The sequence below is a fragment of the Phaethon lepturus genome, unplaced genomic scaffold, assembly GCF_000687285.1.
Source record: "Phaethon lepturus isolate BGI_N335 unplaced genomic scaffold, ASM68728v1 scaffold12306, whole genome shotgun sequence".
NCBI classification, from domain to species: domain Eukaryota; kingdom Metazoa; phylum Chordata; class Aves; order Phaethontiformes; family Phaethontidae; genus Phaethon; species Phaethon lepturus.
Genome location: NW_010546973.1, coordinates 31,470 through 44,686, shown reverse-complemented (window position 1 = coordinate 44,686; position 13,217 = coordinate 31,470). Strand labels below are relative to the sequence as shown.

At 35.0% G+C, this 13,217-nt stretch overlaps 1 protein-coding gene across 1 annotated transcript in view; it reads right to left on the bottom strand.

Moving 5' to 3' along the window:
• Positions 1-13,217, bottom strand: part of CCSER2 (coiled-coil serine-rich protein 2) — a 58,467-nt gene that overhangs the window by 27,637 nt on the left and 17,613 nt on the right. The window contains exons 3-5 of the mRNA XM_010289487.1: positions 6,208-6,298; positions 2,874-3,036; positions 2,032-2,227 (exon numbers count right to left, since the gene is read on the bottom strand). Coding sequence (XP_010287789.1) covers positions 2,032-2,227; positions 2,874-3,036; positions 6,208-6,298 — 450 coding nt within the window. The remainder of the gene's footprint in view (positions 1-2,031; positions 2,228-2,873; positions 3,037-6,207; positions 6,299-13,217) is intronic.

Here is a 13,217-nt window from a genome sequence, read left to right as displayed (position 1 = left end):
ATAATATTGCTAAAAGTCATAACTGGAAAAAGGTAACACTTATACCTTCAAATGTATAATACAGGTGAAGCAAATCTAAAAGCTTCTGCTTCCTTTACTAAAGCCAGTATTTGAAAGGAGCCGACTTAGCATCTCGCTTTTTAACATTTTGTAAGAGGTCTGTCATATGACCCAGACTGAGATCAAGTCCTAGTTCTGTGCTAAAGCTCACGGAATTGTTTTCAAAATTGTATTTCTGTTCTTTACAATAAGAAAAAAAGAATTGCTATATTTTTACTCATTTCTGTTAGCATAATGCTCAATATTTTCAGGAAAGGTTTAACACTTGAAAATAATGAAAAAATATTTCATACAAGTTTTACTCTAATTTTTTAGTAGAGAAAGGTAGTAAAGGTCTAAAGTTTCCCCCTCTGTAGCAGATTAATGTACTTTTACATCACTATTCACATTGTTTAAAAGGCTGGATAACACACAGGAGAGCAGAACAAACATTGCAAAGTCCAGTGATGAGTTTTGGAAGCAGAGCACCAAAACAGGGGGTGTTTAGGTCAGGAAAATACAGAGAAATATGCTTGACAAAGTTTGAAGGGAACAATAATACTTGTTATTACAAAACTCGCTATTACAGGGACGGAGGGGGAGAAGATCAAGCTTTTGGCAAGAGAAGCCATAAACTTTGAAGAACGTACATATTAGAAGTAACTGGTTCTTCTGTGAGTTTAAGTCTTCTAAAAAAAAAAAATTCATCTGAGCTACTTGAGGCAAGGTTTGTGTTCCGTAACCTCCTAGAAGAGTCCAGCTGTTATAAACTAGATCAAGATTTAAAATACAGTGTTTTGCAGGGCCACACACTATTTGGCTATAACATGCATGCCTTTACACAATGAACTACACATACACAGATCATCTATCTAGTTGTTTAATTGTCCTTGGCATTATCCAGGCATTAAAAGAGCAGGGAACTTCTTATCCAGAGATCTCATGTACTAATTGCATGTACAATTGAGGCTGTTGGGAGGCACAGTTTATGCAGTCCACTACTCAGACATGAGGCTCTAAGAACACATCTTCCCTCTGACACTACGTTATTTTTGTTACAATTGTATTTCTGATTTTGTCAGTGGAAAAACATCTCCAGTATTCTCAGTTCCCATAGGGAGCAAACGCTCACATTTCTAAAAGGCACAGTCATACCCTTGAATTAGTCTCAAGGTTAATTTGCTTTTTGTTTTTCTGTGTTTTGTTTTAGTGTCTTACCTTTTAGGGCACAAACTTATTTCCATTACATTGTCCTGTTAGAAAAGAACAGCAGTAAATCTAGCGCTAAAGAGAACATCATACAGATACTTTTCAATGCTAATCTGCATATGCCTCCAAAGAAAGTCTCATGGACTTTTTTTTTAAGGTAGCAAAGGAATTTTTTTTGCTGAAAGGCCACACTTCTGAGTCATCTAGCAGTTCACCAACTCTCACACTTTGCCAAATTTTGAGGTGAAATGAAAAAGCTCCTTAAAAGCTTCAATTCAGTAACTTCATCACTAGAAAGGTTAAATTTGAGCACTTCTAATAGAGGATTTGCTAAGCTTCTTGTCAAAACACACAGAAAAGATGAGAAGAATGAGGAAAACAAAGCCTTAAGAAATAGCTTTATTACCATTGACTTGCTGAATGAAAGTTTAATCAATGGGATCGATTTTCACAATTTTTTAATTTATTTTTTTTTTTACTCCCAGCTTTTTAGGATCTTATTAAATAAAAGCTTGTCTTCACATACACTGATTTTTTTAATTTAGCCTTATTTCCTTAGAGAAGAAGAATAACAATATTTAATATTTTTTGCAGTCAGTGAAGTCCTGAAAAAGCAGAAAAAGTACTATTTTAAATAGCAATAAGCAGCACACACTTTCTTGAACACTGTAATTCAATGTATAAAGGAAACGACACGGCCCAATAAGGTCAAGCAGAACATTAGCCCATCTAGGCTCACTCTCCAATACATTTTACTGCTTTTGTTCCATTTAAACAGCTCACCTGGTGCAGTAATCTCTTCAGTTTCAATAACTGGGTTTTTACAGCTGTGCAGTCTTGGACCATGTGCCGAAGTGTCATTTCATCAAGCATCACAGTATTGTCCGGTAAGCCCACCAGCTGTCTAGGAGACTGGTAAAAATTAGGTGCTCCATAGCTTTCAAAGTGACCAATAGGAGATTCTAGGTAGTTTGATCCCCTAAAAAAAACCCACACCAAAAATAAAACAAAAAACACAAAACACAAGACACAGTGATGACAAACTAGAGCTAGAGAGCATTTAGTAGAAAAGAAAGTGTCATGTAACATGGGTTATATTCACATACTGTGGCATACAGCAGAAAACAAATCAGAAAATGTCAATCCTATTTCACTTAAATGCTAGGCTTTCCTTCCCACTTGCACAAATCTCTCACAGTCTAACAACTACAGTACCCTAAAACCAGTTTGCTCACCAGGATTTCTATAAATTGTCATTCAAGCTATCCTGTAAGAACTATAGGATTAAATTTAATTTAAAAACAAATTAATAAGTAAAAAGTTGTACAAGCTTACAAAATGCAAGTAATAAAACAGTGTAATGTTTTTCCACGCAACACATACAGTAATTTAATCAAGCATTTAAAGTATCATATGAACACAAGTAACAAATTTTTGGATTAAAAACCGTGACAAACAAAAGTTCTGAAAAGAAATTATAAAACTCAGTGATTCACAACTGTTTATAGACACAACTATTGTGAAAATGTCTTGTACTCGGTATCACTTGAGACCCTTTAGTGCCAAAAGAGATTTCTCATCACAGTATTTTTAATTGTATGGGAGAAGAGAGACAAGTCCTTTACCTGTTCAAATCATTTTTACCATGGATATAGCGATCAGTATGGCCAAGATGATAGTGATCCTGTGTATTCCATCGCTGTTGTGGTGCTCGTTTCCAGAATCCTTCCTGATGTTGCCTAGCATTTCTGTCTTGTCTATCATAACGGCTCATATTTTCACATTCCTCTACAGAGAGCATAAAGTAAAAAAAAAAAAATTTTACTATGTGCTGGTAAAATATGGAAATAATTGTAAAATCTGTGGGTTTTTTTTTTAAACTGATTCAAAATAGTATGCATTTATAGGTCTGTCAAACACACCTCTAATGATGTGACATTTTTACTAGCATATAAAACTTGTTACAAAAATAATAGTAACCTGTGGCAGAAACTACAGAACTCAGTCTTAACAGCATTTTGTATTTAAGTAGAAAAATCATTTTGAGGAGGTAGGGCTATAGGTAAGAAAAAATAAATCCAAAAGTAACATTTTCCTGTCTTCCTTACTGACAGGATCTTCAGGCCTTTAAAAAGTTTAAAAAGACGACATTTTAGAGGAAGGCCAGTACGTCATTCCAAAAAAAGAACAGTTTCATTATTTAAAATACATATACATCTCATCCTATTCATTTTGTTTGTTTTTCAACTTGAGAGACATTTCGTCTTTATTTACCTGGACAGTAGGCACGATTTAAAGCAAGCAAACAAAACAATCTCTTTAAAACACTAGCTTCAACAAAGCAAAGCAGATTCCACAAACTTCTTAAAGGAAGAAAAGTTATATTTGGCAACAGCTTGTAAACCACTAGAAACAAAGCCAAAACAACTGCTATCCGTGCAGACCCAGGAAAAAAAGTCATAAACTGCTATTCTGCCATCGCACTGTCTCCTTCACTTACCCAAGGAGTTTTTCCTCACATTGTCAGCCCTTTGCTAGGAGAAAAGCTCTGCACAAGAGAACATTGTTTTTTTCGGCAGCCTACTCGGACATAGCTGCGCATAAGACGCTCATAAACAGGCCTTCCTTCCTGCTTAGTTCCCAGCCTGCGTGGTGTTGGGAAGCGAGCCCAGTTTTACCCTGTGATTTAAGACTGCCATCCTCACTCACTGCATACTTGTTGAGCTAGAACTGCTTCTATAAATAGTTCCAAGCGGCATCCCAGACTCCGGAATGAAACAAGGAGTTTCTGTAAACCTGGAAAGTCTTAAGAGGTTGACGTCAGTGAAGTCACACAAAATTACGAAAAAAAGCGTTGGCCAAAAGTGCCGTTAAACATTATCATAAATGCTCACATCTACAACTCAATTTTTATCACCTAGTTCAATAACTAAAAAATTAGGTAAGAAAAACTCGTTCACCTAAAGTAACAGAATATTTCTTTTCCTTTAGAAGCATCCTTCTACAGCTCATAACACATGAAAATTCAAGTAGGTCTATTCAAGATAAACCCTCAATAAGTTTATAAGTAATTTTTTTATAATTTTCAGCTTTGGAAAAATTGAACTGCCACACTGAGTAAAGACACAAAGAACAAATTTAGCTTTTCCTCCTCGCCTGGAGGTGACTTTTGAACTCTTCCTTTCAGATCCTCTTTGCTAAAAATTCAGTGATTTCAAGATAGGAAAGAATTATAGCAGAGATACCCAGTTTATGCCATGTTAGTTTTCTATGGAAACCCAACTTTTTAAAGAAACACCAGAAAAAACGGTAATTAGCTAATATTAACCTCAAACAGCAAGTGTTTCCTCCTGAACCAGCAGCTTACACAGCAGACTGTCATAGCCACAAAACATACTCCAGCTACACAAACATTACTGATACGTAGCTGTAGAGGTGTAAGCAGATTTTAAGGTTATTGTATTGATGCAATTAAGAAAGCAGTGAAGTAAAAATCGTATTTTATTTATGTCTAGACTAAGTGGCAAACACTTTTTTTTTGCGGCAAACATTCATCTTCAAAATGCATGTATTTTTAACAGTTTTTAAATTAATATTTTGAAATGGAATTACTGATGCAGATGCAGTGCATGTTTTATAAACAAGGAAACTTAGGAGAAATTTATTTACCCTTTAAATATGTTTCTTAATTTTTCTGAGCAGGGTTAGAATTACCATTATTGAAAGAATACTTATTAGGTGTATAACCACTAGTACTGTCAGAAATCACCTAGGCTTAGATTGTAATCCATTCTGGAAAATTAAAAAAAATTAAAAATAAAAATTGTACACCTATCTGTGCTGAAAAGTTGAATACTAGCACTATTGTTAATAAGTGCTTTTCACACAAGTACTTTGGAAAACTTATTCTGAGATTTAAAAGATTAAGTACTGTACTTCATATGTGCACACTGTTAAAACATGATGTGCCACCACTGTGGTAGATGGAAGACTATGTATTTATTTACTGTTAATTTCGTTTCATATCTAACATACACACAGGAGTCTTCACCCAAAGAACTCAAAAGAACTCTCAAAGAAACCCAACTTCCCCAACATTCAGCAGGTAGCTAAACAGTACACCAACCAAGCAAAACCTTTTTTCTTTCAGCTCCAGTTTGTACAGGGTAGGCCACTACAGTGCTCCACATTCACTGTTTCTGTTCATTTGAAGATCTATTAGCCTCCCCTGAACTTAGAAGAAGCCAATACTCACATTCATGTGACAGTGAAAATTTGTATGACTAGGTCAAGAATGACCTAAAGTAAATGTCTCAAACTTCTCCAGGACAGGATTTGAGAAAGTGCAGCAATAATTTGCCTTACCTAGTTCATCCTAGTCAGGAGTTGTATTATTTTAGTGGCATCTAGGTACCACTACCCTCCCTGTGAAACGTTTGCCAGCATTCTCACTGACAGCAAGAGTGCATAAAAGACTTCTTGAAAAAGCACATCTTTAAAATTTAAGCTTCTGTTACCCAGAATTTTATGAAAAGTATTAGGAGATAATGCCATTTTGCAGAAGGTGACATAATTATCCCAGAAAGAATTACATTGTCATTCACCAAAGCTGAAAAAAATGTTGTCTCAACATTTTCAGATATAGCTGAAGCATAAGACTGAAGGACTAAAGTTTGAAATTTATTCTGCTAAAATAATTTAAAGAAGCAGTATGCAACAAGGTTGCATTTTTGTAAAAAAAAAAATTCTGCCTTTAGAATTCTTCAAATGCAAGAGTTGTATTCAGAGGAACAGAAATATCACACTTCGTACATTTCAGAAAAGAAAGAGTTGCTACTTAAAGAAAAAAATTTGTAAAGTCCATCAGCTTATTAAAGCAGAAGTCAGAACAACACAACTAAAAGTCTCTTAAGCCCATAAGGCAGTTTCACAATAAGATTGCTTGGCTAATTTACTAACCTTTGTCATGAGGTGGGTCCTCAGGTAGGTCCACATCAAGCATGAGATCATCATCCTCAAGATCGCATGAATCAAGATTATTCAAGATATCCTGCAAGAAAGAAAATGGGAGATGCAGCTGCTTTCGTGATACTTCATTTACCCTAGTGCCACAAAAAAAAATACTTCAAAGCATTGTTCCATTTCTATTGTATATATGCCAACTGTTATCAGCAGCCTCCTCTCTTTAAAGGCCAAGATGAACCTTGCTCACCATCATCTATACAAATCATTACACCTCTACTAATATGATACAGTGACAATGCTAGATGAAACAAAGATGGAGTAAAACATTTTTCTGCCTGATGCCTACGGAACAGTCCAAAGATTTTTCTATTCATGAATATTCTCCTTTCTCCTCAATTAAAAACATTTTAAAACTAAATTATTTTGCTCATTTAGAATTCAAAAACAACTTTATGAGGAGAGGATGTTGAACCACCTTATTTTAGCTCTCATATACTGATCAAAAATTCGTAACATCATGGAAAGGAACAGGAGGAAACCCATGTTATCTTAGCTTTTTGGGCCAACAAAATTTAAAATACACTATTATCAGCACTAAGCTCTGCTGCCTTTTGTCTTTAAGATCATGGTTCATGTAAAACTGTTTCAAAAGCAACTAACAAACTGTCATGTTGCATGGATATGCTAATAGTACAAGAAAAATGCCATAAAGTGTTAGTACTAAATGGAATTCTATATACTATATAGAGTCAGTCAGGTATATCAAAAACTGTGGTGTGGCCAAGTGAATTCAGTGTTAGAGATAGAAACTGTCCCCCTCTTCCTTTAAGAATACCAACAGTAGGAAAAACTCAAGAGGTCAAGGCTGTAGAAAATTCAGCTTATTGAGCAGTCGGATGCTCAAGCACCATGCTACTGAAAAGCCACGTCAGGCAATAGAGTGCAGTACTTGATCAGAGAACCCAGACTCCGGTATACTTCATTATTCAAAGAAAGCTAAACTTATTAATACCAAGTGATTATAACACAGAGTAGGTCTAAGGAAACTGTTAACGTTATACAGTCCTAACTCTTGAGCTCTGTTTTCCTATATCCCACAAATAAAAGCCACAGCTTTAAGGCCAAAGATCAGACTGAGGCACTTCACAGCTGCCTCTTCACTAAGAGCAGAAATGCAGATTTGTCTTAGGTTTAACAGCTACACCTAAGGATGATTCACAGTATTGAAAAATTTGCAAAATATTAAGTAAAATAAGTGTTTTACTAATTATTTCTCACTGGATAACAAAGTGATCTTTAAATACTTAACTGAATACTTTGCATAGAGACTATCAATACACTGCAAAACAGTATTCACTTGGAAAGCTGGATATTAGTTGTTAGATTTGCTTTGTCAGAGATGCACAGGTGAACAGGAAGAACATTAGTAGGCCTGTCTAAACTGTTCCTCCAACTGTTCTTCAGCAGTCTTCCGACTGTTCACAAAGAACTACTGTATTTGATTACAAATGGTGAAAAGTGCTAAGTATATTTTAAGATGTTTATTTTTTTTCATGACGCAACATTAAACAGTCTACATTTCTGCAGGGGAAGTTATTTTATTGACTTGGGACAGAAGGTATGGGATGAAAACGTGCACTTTGTAAAACATAAGCAATATATAGAAAAGATGGAATACTTGAGACAGAACCACCTGTTTTTGTTATAATCCAAAGTCCTACCTGGATAATTTTGTTTATATAGATTATTTAAGTATTTACAGGAAGAAATAGATAAACATACATAAGGGCATTGTGAATAATAATTAAAAACCTATGGAAAAGCTTTCACAAGAAATGGAAGCCATTTAAAGGAAATGTGGATTTAACATTTAGGAGAATAACCCGCCCATATATATTTACTTCTTTGTTTCCATTAATTTACATTTTTCTAGGAACTAGAAGATTAACTAACATGTATTTTTTAAACAATTCTGCAAAATGTAGGTGTGTCTGAGAGGCAGCTTTGGTTTGTTAGTTCATAAATTGTTTCTATGCCATGCTTTGATCTTCCAAATTAGTATAAACAAGCATTATTTTCTTCTACTGTGGGAACCTTAATAAGCATGACAAATAAATCACAAACAGTGGCCACAAACATATAAGAAAGTTGAAAACACTTGTCACTGCTGTGCAAAAAACATAAAAAAACCCCACAATATAAAAATGTAGTATGTCAGAGCGTTAACTAATAGACCTAGGTAAGCCGCTTTACCATCTTTGTGTCTGAACTTTAGAAGTCTAATGATGTCAGAGAAGGTCAGCACTTGAGATGCCAAACATACTTTTCTGTCAACAGCACATTTCATTAGGTTTCCTTAATTATACATTCCTGCACCACACTGAGGCAACTCCATGCGAGAAAACACAACTGTGAACACAAAGTCCGCAATAGTTGAGCCACATGCGAACTCACTTTGGGTACTTCCCAATGCTATCTACTTGGGAAACATAATACGAAAGTAGTGTCAGCAATGTCATCTTGAAATAGCTATAAGATAAAATGCAGGCTTTGTCAACACATTAGTATTTACAGAACCTATATTTACAGACCTCCATTGTTATTCTCACTACTGTATAATGAACTTCAGTTCATTATACAGTGCATGGCAGTAACATTATTAACAATGTGTGCTTAGCAGCAATTATCATCATGAAGTGATTCTGGGCAATGAACTCAACGAGAACAGGAAATAAAAAGTCTACAAAGGTGCATCAACTACAACCCTATAGAATATTACATGTTTCAGCAATTATTAAAAGTTACAAATAAAATAGGATTCTTCTTTTACCGTATAGTCGAAAAGAATAAGGCATATTAAAAAGGGCATGTAACTTCAGAGGTCTGATTTAGCAGTAGGTTTTCAAGATGGTACAACCTAGAAAGAGATTAAGTTCAGGACTGTGAAATCCCAAGTCAAACTACAATGCTGTCCCCACGATAGTGCTTTGGGAGGCAGTTCTGCTTTGTTCTCTTACTGCAACAGAACAGGAAAAGCACTAGGTGAGAAACAGGTGATCTATGACTACTGGTATAAGAACTGAACAAGTTGAGAACTCCTACAGCAGGGAACACCCGTATTGCATAAGGAGATGGGAAAAGACGAAGTAGAGAGGCAAGGGTAAGGCTGGGAAAAGATTACACCACATTTAGCAAGCTCATTTCAACGTTCTGCAAATTCCTTCTGTAGCGATTGCTCTCAGGTGCCATGTCTTACCAAACATTAGTCAAGCACACAGCTTGATCAACACACAGCTCACCTACAGTAGCTTGGTTTCTTTGCCTCGTTTGTTGAATGCATAGAGTTCAGAATCTCCTTCTCAAGAGGCATGACAACATAGAGTTCTTCAGACCAATGCTTTAAAGATTGGGGTACTGTAGCACAGCTACTTTTGCTGAAGCTGAACAAGTTCAGTATAAATTCATGTCCATCATAATGAACTGGAGTAGCAAAATATTCTTTTTAAAAAGATCACTTTCTAAAAATTCCTCATGCTACATGTATCACAAGCTCTCTCTTCCACTGAAGAGCAATATTTTTCAGTCCACCAACTTAAGTTCAATTTATCTTAACAGTCAGACCTAAGCAAGAGACCTGTTTCTCAGCTTTCCTATTTCTTGAGGTAAGCATGTAATGCAAATCAAAACAAATTACAACATGCCCAATTTAGAAGGATGGTGTCTACATCTCCTCCCTATTAAACGCAAAAGATGTGGACCAGTGAAAGCCTATGACAATATATTACACTGCAATTCAAAATTTTTTTTAAAAAATTTAAAAAAAGAAAAGGAAGAAGTAGGGCATTGAGGTTAGTGCAGAAATACAAACCAATTCCAGACAAGCAACCCTCAACCAAATCATTTCGGAACACGTTCACAGAACTGAGAAGAGCCTGAGCTCAAACCACCAATTCAGTACCCTTCTTTTCACCCAAGGTATGCTATCTTGCTTGGAAAGCAATTGCATTGAGGTAGTCATGAACTGCTGGGGAATATTAGGAGCAATGTTTTACCTTTTTCCACAATTCACGATCTTGGACCTCATTCTTTTGTTCTACCTTTAGAAAGTAGGCTGTTAAAGGAAAATAACTAATTATTTTTGTTACAGATTGAGTATAGGTCTGGCTTCCAATAATAATCATGAATTTCTGAAGTCAGTGGAAAATGGAAGTAAAAACTTACATGCAATTTAAGTATTCCATAGTGATTACTTAAATTGAATACACATACAAATTTTTTCAGTTTTATTTGCATTACATCCTGGTATTTTTAAGCCTATATGCACAATTTCTTTGATCTCAAAGACCACCATACAAGAACTTTTGCACATAGATCATTTATTACAAAATATTACAACTCCTTAAAAACTTCAAACAACAGGTATTACCTCTTTGGGGAGAAAAATTAAACTATAGAAAGTAGGTCAACAAGCTCAAAATTTGACAGCATTTAGATGAGTATCCTCCTAATTTTATAGCAAAAGATCACAGGTCACCTACAACATCAGTATACAAATACCTTTCTGGCATGCCTAGTTTTAATATTACTATTCACATAATACTTTCCCAGATTACTGACAATACATTTATAGAAGTTTTATCTGACATTAAGTCACCTAACTTTGTAAAAAACTTCACTGTTAAATCTGGTTGGATATTACAAAATGTAAACATGCCAGGCTCTTTCCACTATGTAAAGTAAACAACTTGGAAAATAAAGACCACAATAGTAATTACAGGTCACTTTGTTGAATGACACCACATTATGGCATGCTGCACTTATTTTACACTTTAATCTCTTCGTACAAACAAATCATCACTAGGTTAGAATCAGACTTCAGACTTTCATTTATTTATTCTTACAGTACCACACTGTATTCCTTTTGATGAAAACGTATTATAGCAAGTACCAGTAATGACTGATATGGAATCAAGGTGATTTTATGACTTCCATTAGTTAAAGATTCTTCACTTATTTTGAATGTTGTTAGTCTTTATGGCCAAATTTTAGGCTTTTTCTATATCTACCTCCAGCTGATTTCTGGTTTTAAGTGAGAGAGTAAACAGTTTCTCAGGAACTGCTGAAAGATGAAGCAATGTTATTTGTTCACATAAAATTTTTTCTTCAGTTTTCATGTTAAAAAGATCTTATAGACATGTACCAGAAGAAAGTATAACATTCAAATTTCCCTGACAGTTCTCTGAAATTGATGTCCCAGCTTAGGCCAATTTTGGGCATGGATAACAAACTTAGAAGCTTCTGAGTAACTAATTAAAATATCAGAACAATTTAAGTGGCTTAAGGAATGACATTTAAATCATCCTAAAAATAATGTAAAAAATGCATAAATAGTCCTCTGAATAGAATTCTATCAGAATCTCCTAAATGCCTTACTTTTATAGGTCTTTTTTCTACTTTTATAGGTAATTATCTTAGGATAATTACGACAGTGAAAAAAACATTTTAAAAATACAGTTTTACAGGCAAAAAACAACCATGTCTTAGAAAAACCTAGCATCTCTGTATTACAACATACTTCTCTGTAAAATTCAAAAAGCAGTTAAAGTTACTAAATCATTCAAAGCAGAAAAATGTCCCTGTGACATTCCACAATAAGGGGGAAAAAAAAAAGTAGTCAAACATCCTGGTCAGATGTCACCATCATTCTTTTTCTACTACTGAAGAGACCCTTTTTAAATAAAATATTTGATGTCCATGTTAACACAACAATGAGGTCATAACACTGTGTTTAGCTTGATTCTGATGCTATGACAATGAATATATTACTACAAATTTAGCAATACTGATTTTGCCTAATACCACACATGAGAAAAGAATAATCAAAGTCCTCTTGGAGGGTGGAAGCCTCTTGAAACAGAGGATGTAGGGGTTGACACTGGGATAGAAAGCTCAATTTCTAGTCCAATGGCTAGGGCTCTAAGTACCACCTGATAGTCTGAAGCCAGTTATTTAGTTGATTCACCTAGCAGTGGGAGTCTTCACGCTCACAGCATCAAAAGAACAGAACAATCCTTGTGCCAAGGGATGATCCAACACACCCTTCTAATGCACAAGGGGACCCTTTAGAACAGGACTATGGTAGTGTATTGTACCGCTAATTGTATGTTTTATTGCAACAAACTCATTTTCAGAATTTCGCCATCCTATCACTTGGCAACAAAAAGGCAAAGCTGTTTTTGGGACCATAGTATAGACAAAAATATTGATATGATAGCTGAACAAACATTGTACCTTTTGTCAAAAATTTCCTCAAGTCCAACAGGCTTAAGAATTACAGAGTAAGCAAAGCAACTTCAGAAATTGTAAAGTAGAAGAAAAACATCACAATACAGCCTTGATACACATCGCAGCAACCCAACTGCTTAGTCAAGTCCTATTGCTATAAAAAGCAGCAAAGATGGGGCTGAACAGGAAGCCAGCTGCAAGACACCTAGCTTCCAGGATTTACTGGGAAAAAGTATCAAAAAACATTAAAATTACAAAAACATCCAACAGAAGTTAATTAATAGGATGGTAGTTCTAAACAACAGAAAAGCACCACAAAATAACAGATAGCTTTCAAACCGGTTTTGTGAAGAGAAACCTGGGTACATCTCCTTAGAACATCAAAAAATACCAACTCTCACACTGAACCTGGCCTATATGCTTTTGTTTTGTCTAAACTGGAAGGTGTCACTGATGTATCAGAAGGGCAAATACTCCAAAAACCTAATGGAGAAGGAGAACTAAAGCCTTTGCAATCATTCTCCATGATTTGAATTCTTGTCGATGAAAAGCATCACTGGAAAATGTGAAAAGTTCTCTTTTCTTCATACATAAAAATATACATTAGTCATCTTTTAGTTATAATACAACAGCTTTTCTTAGATTACATTTTCGTTACATACAACAGTGTATCCAATTATTTTTATTTTTAAAAAATCCATCAATAATCCTGACAGTAT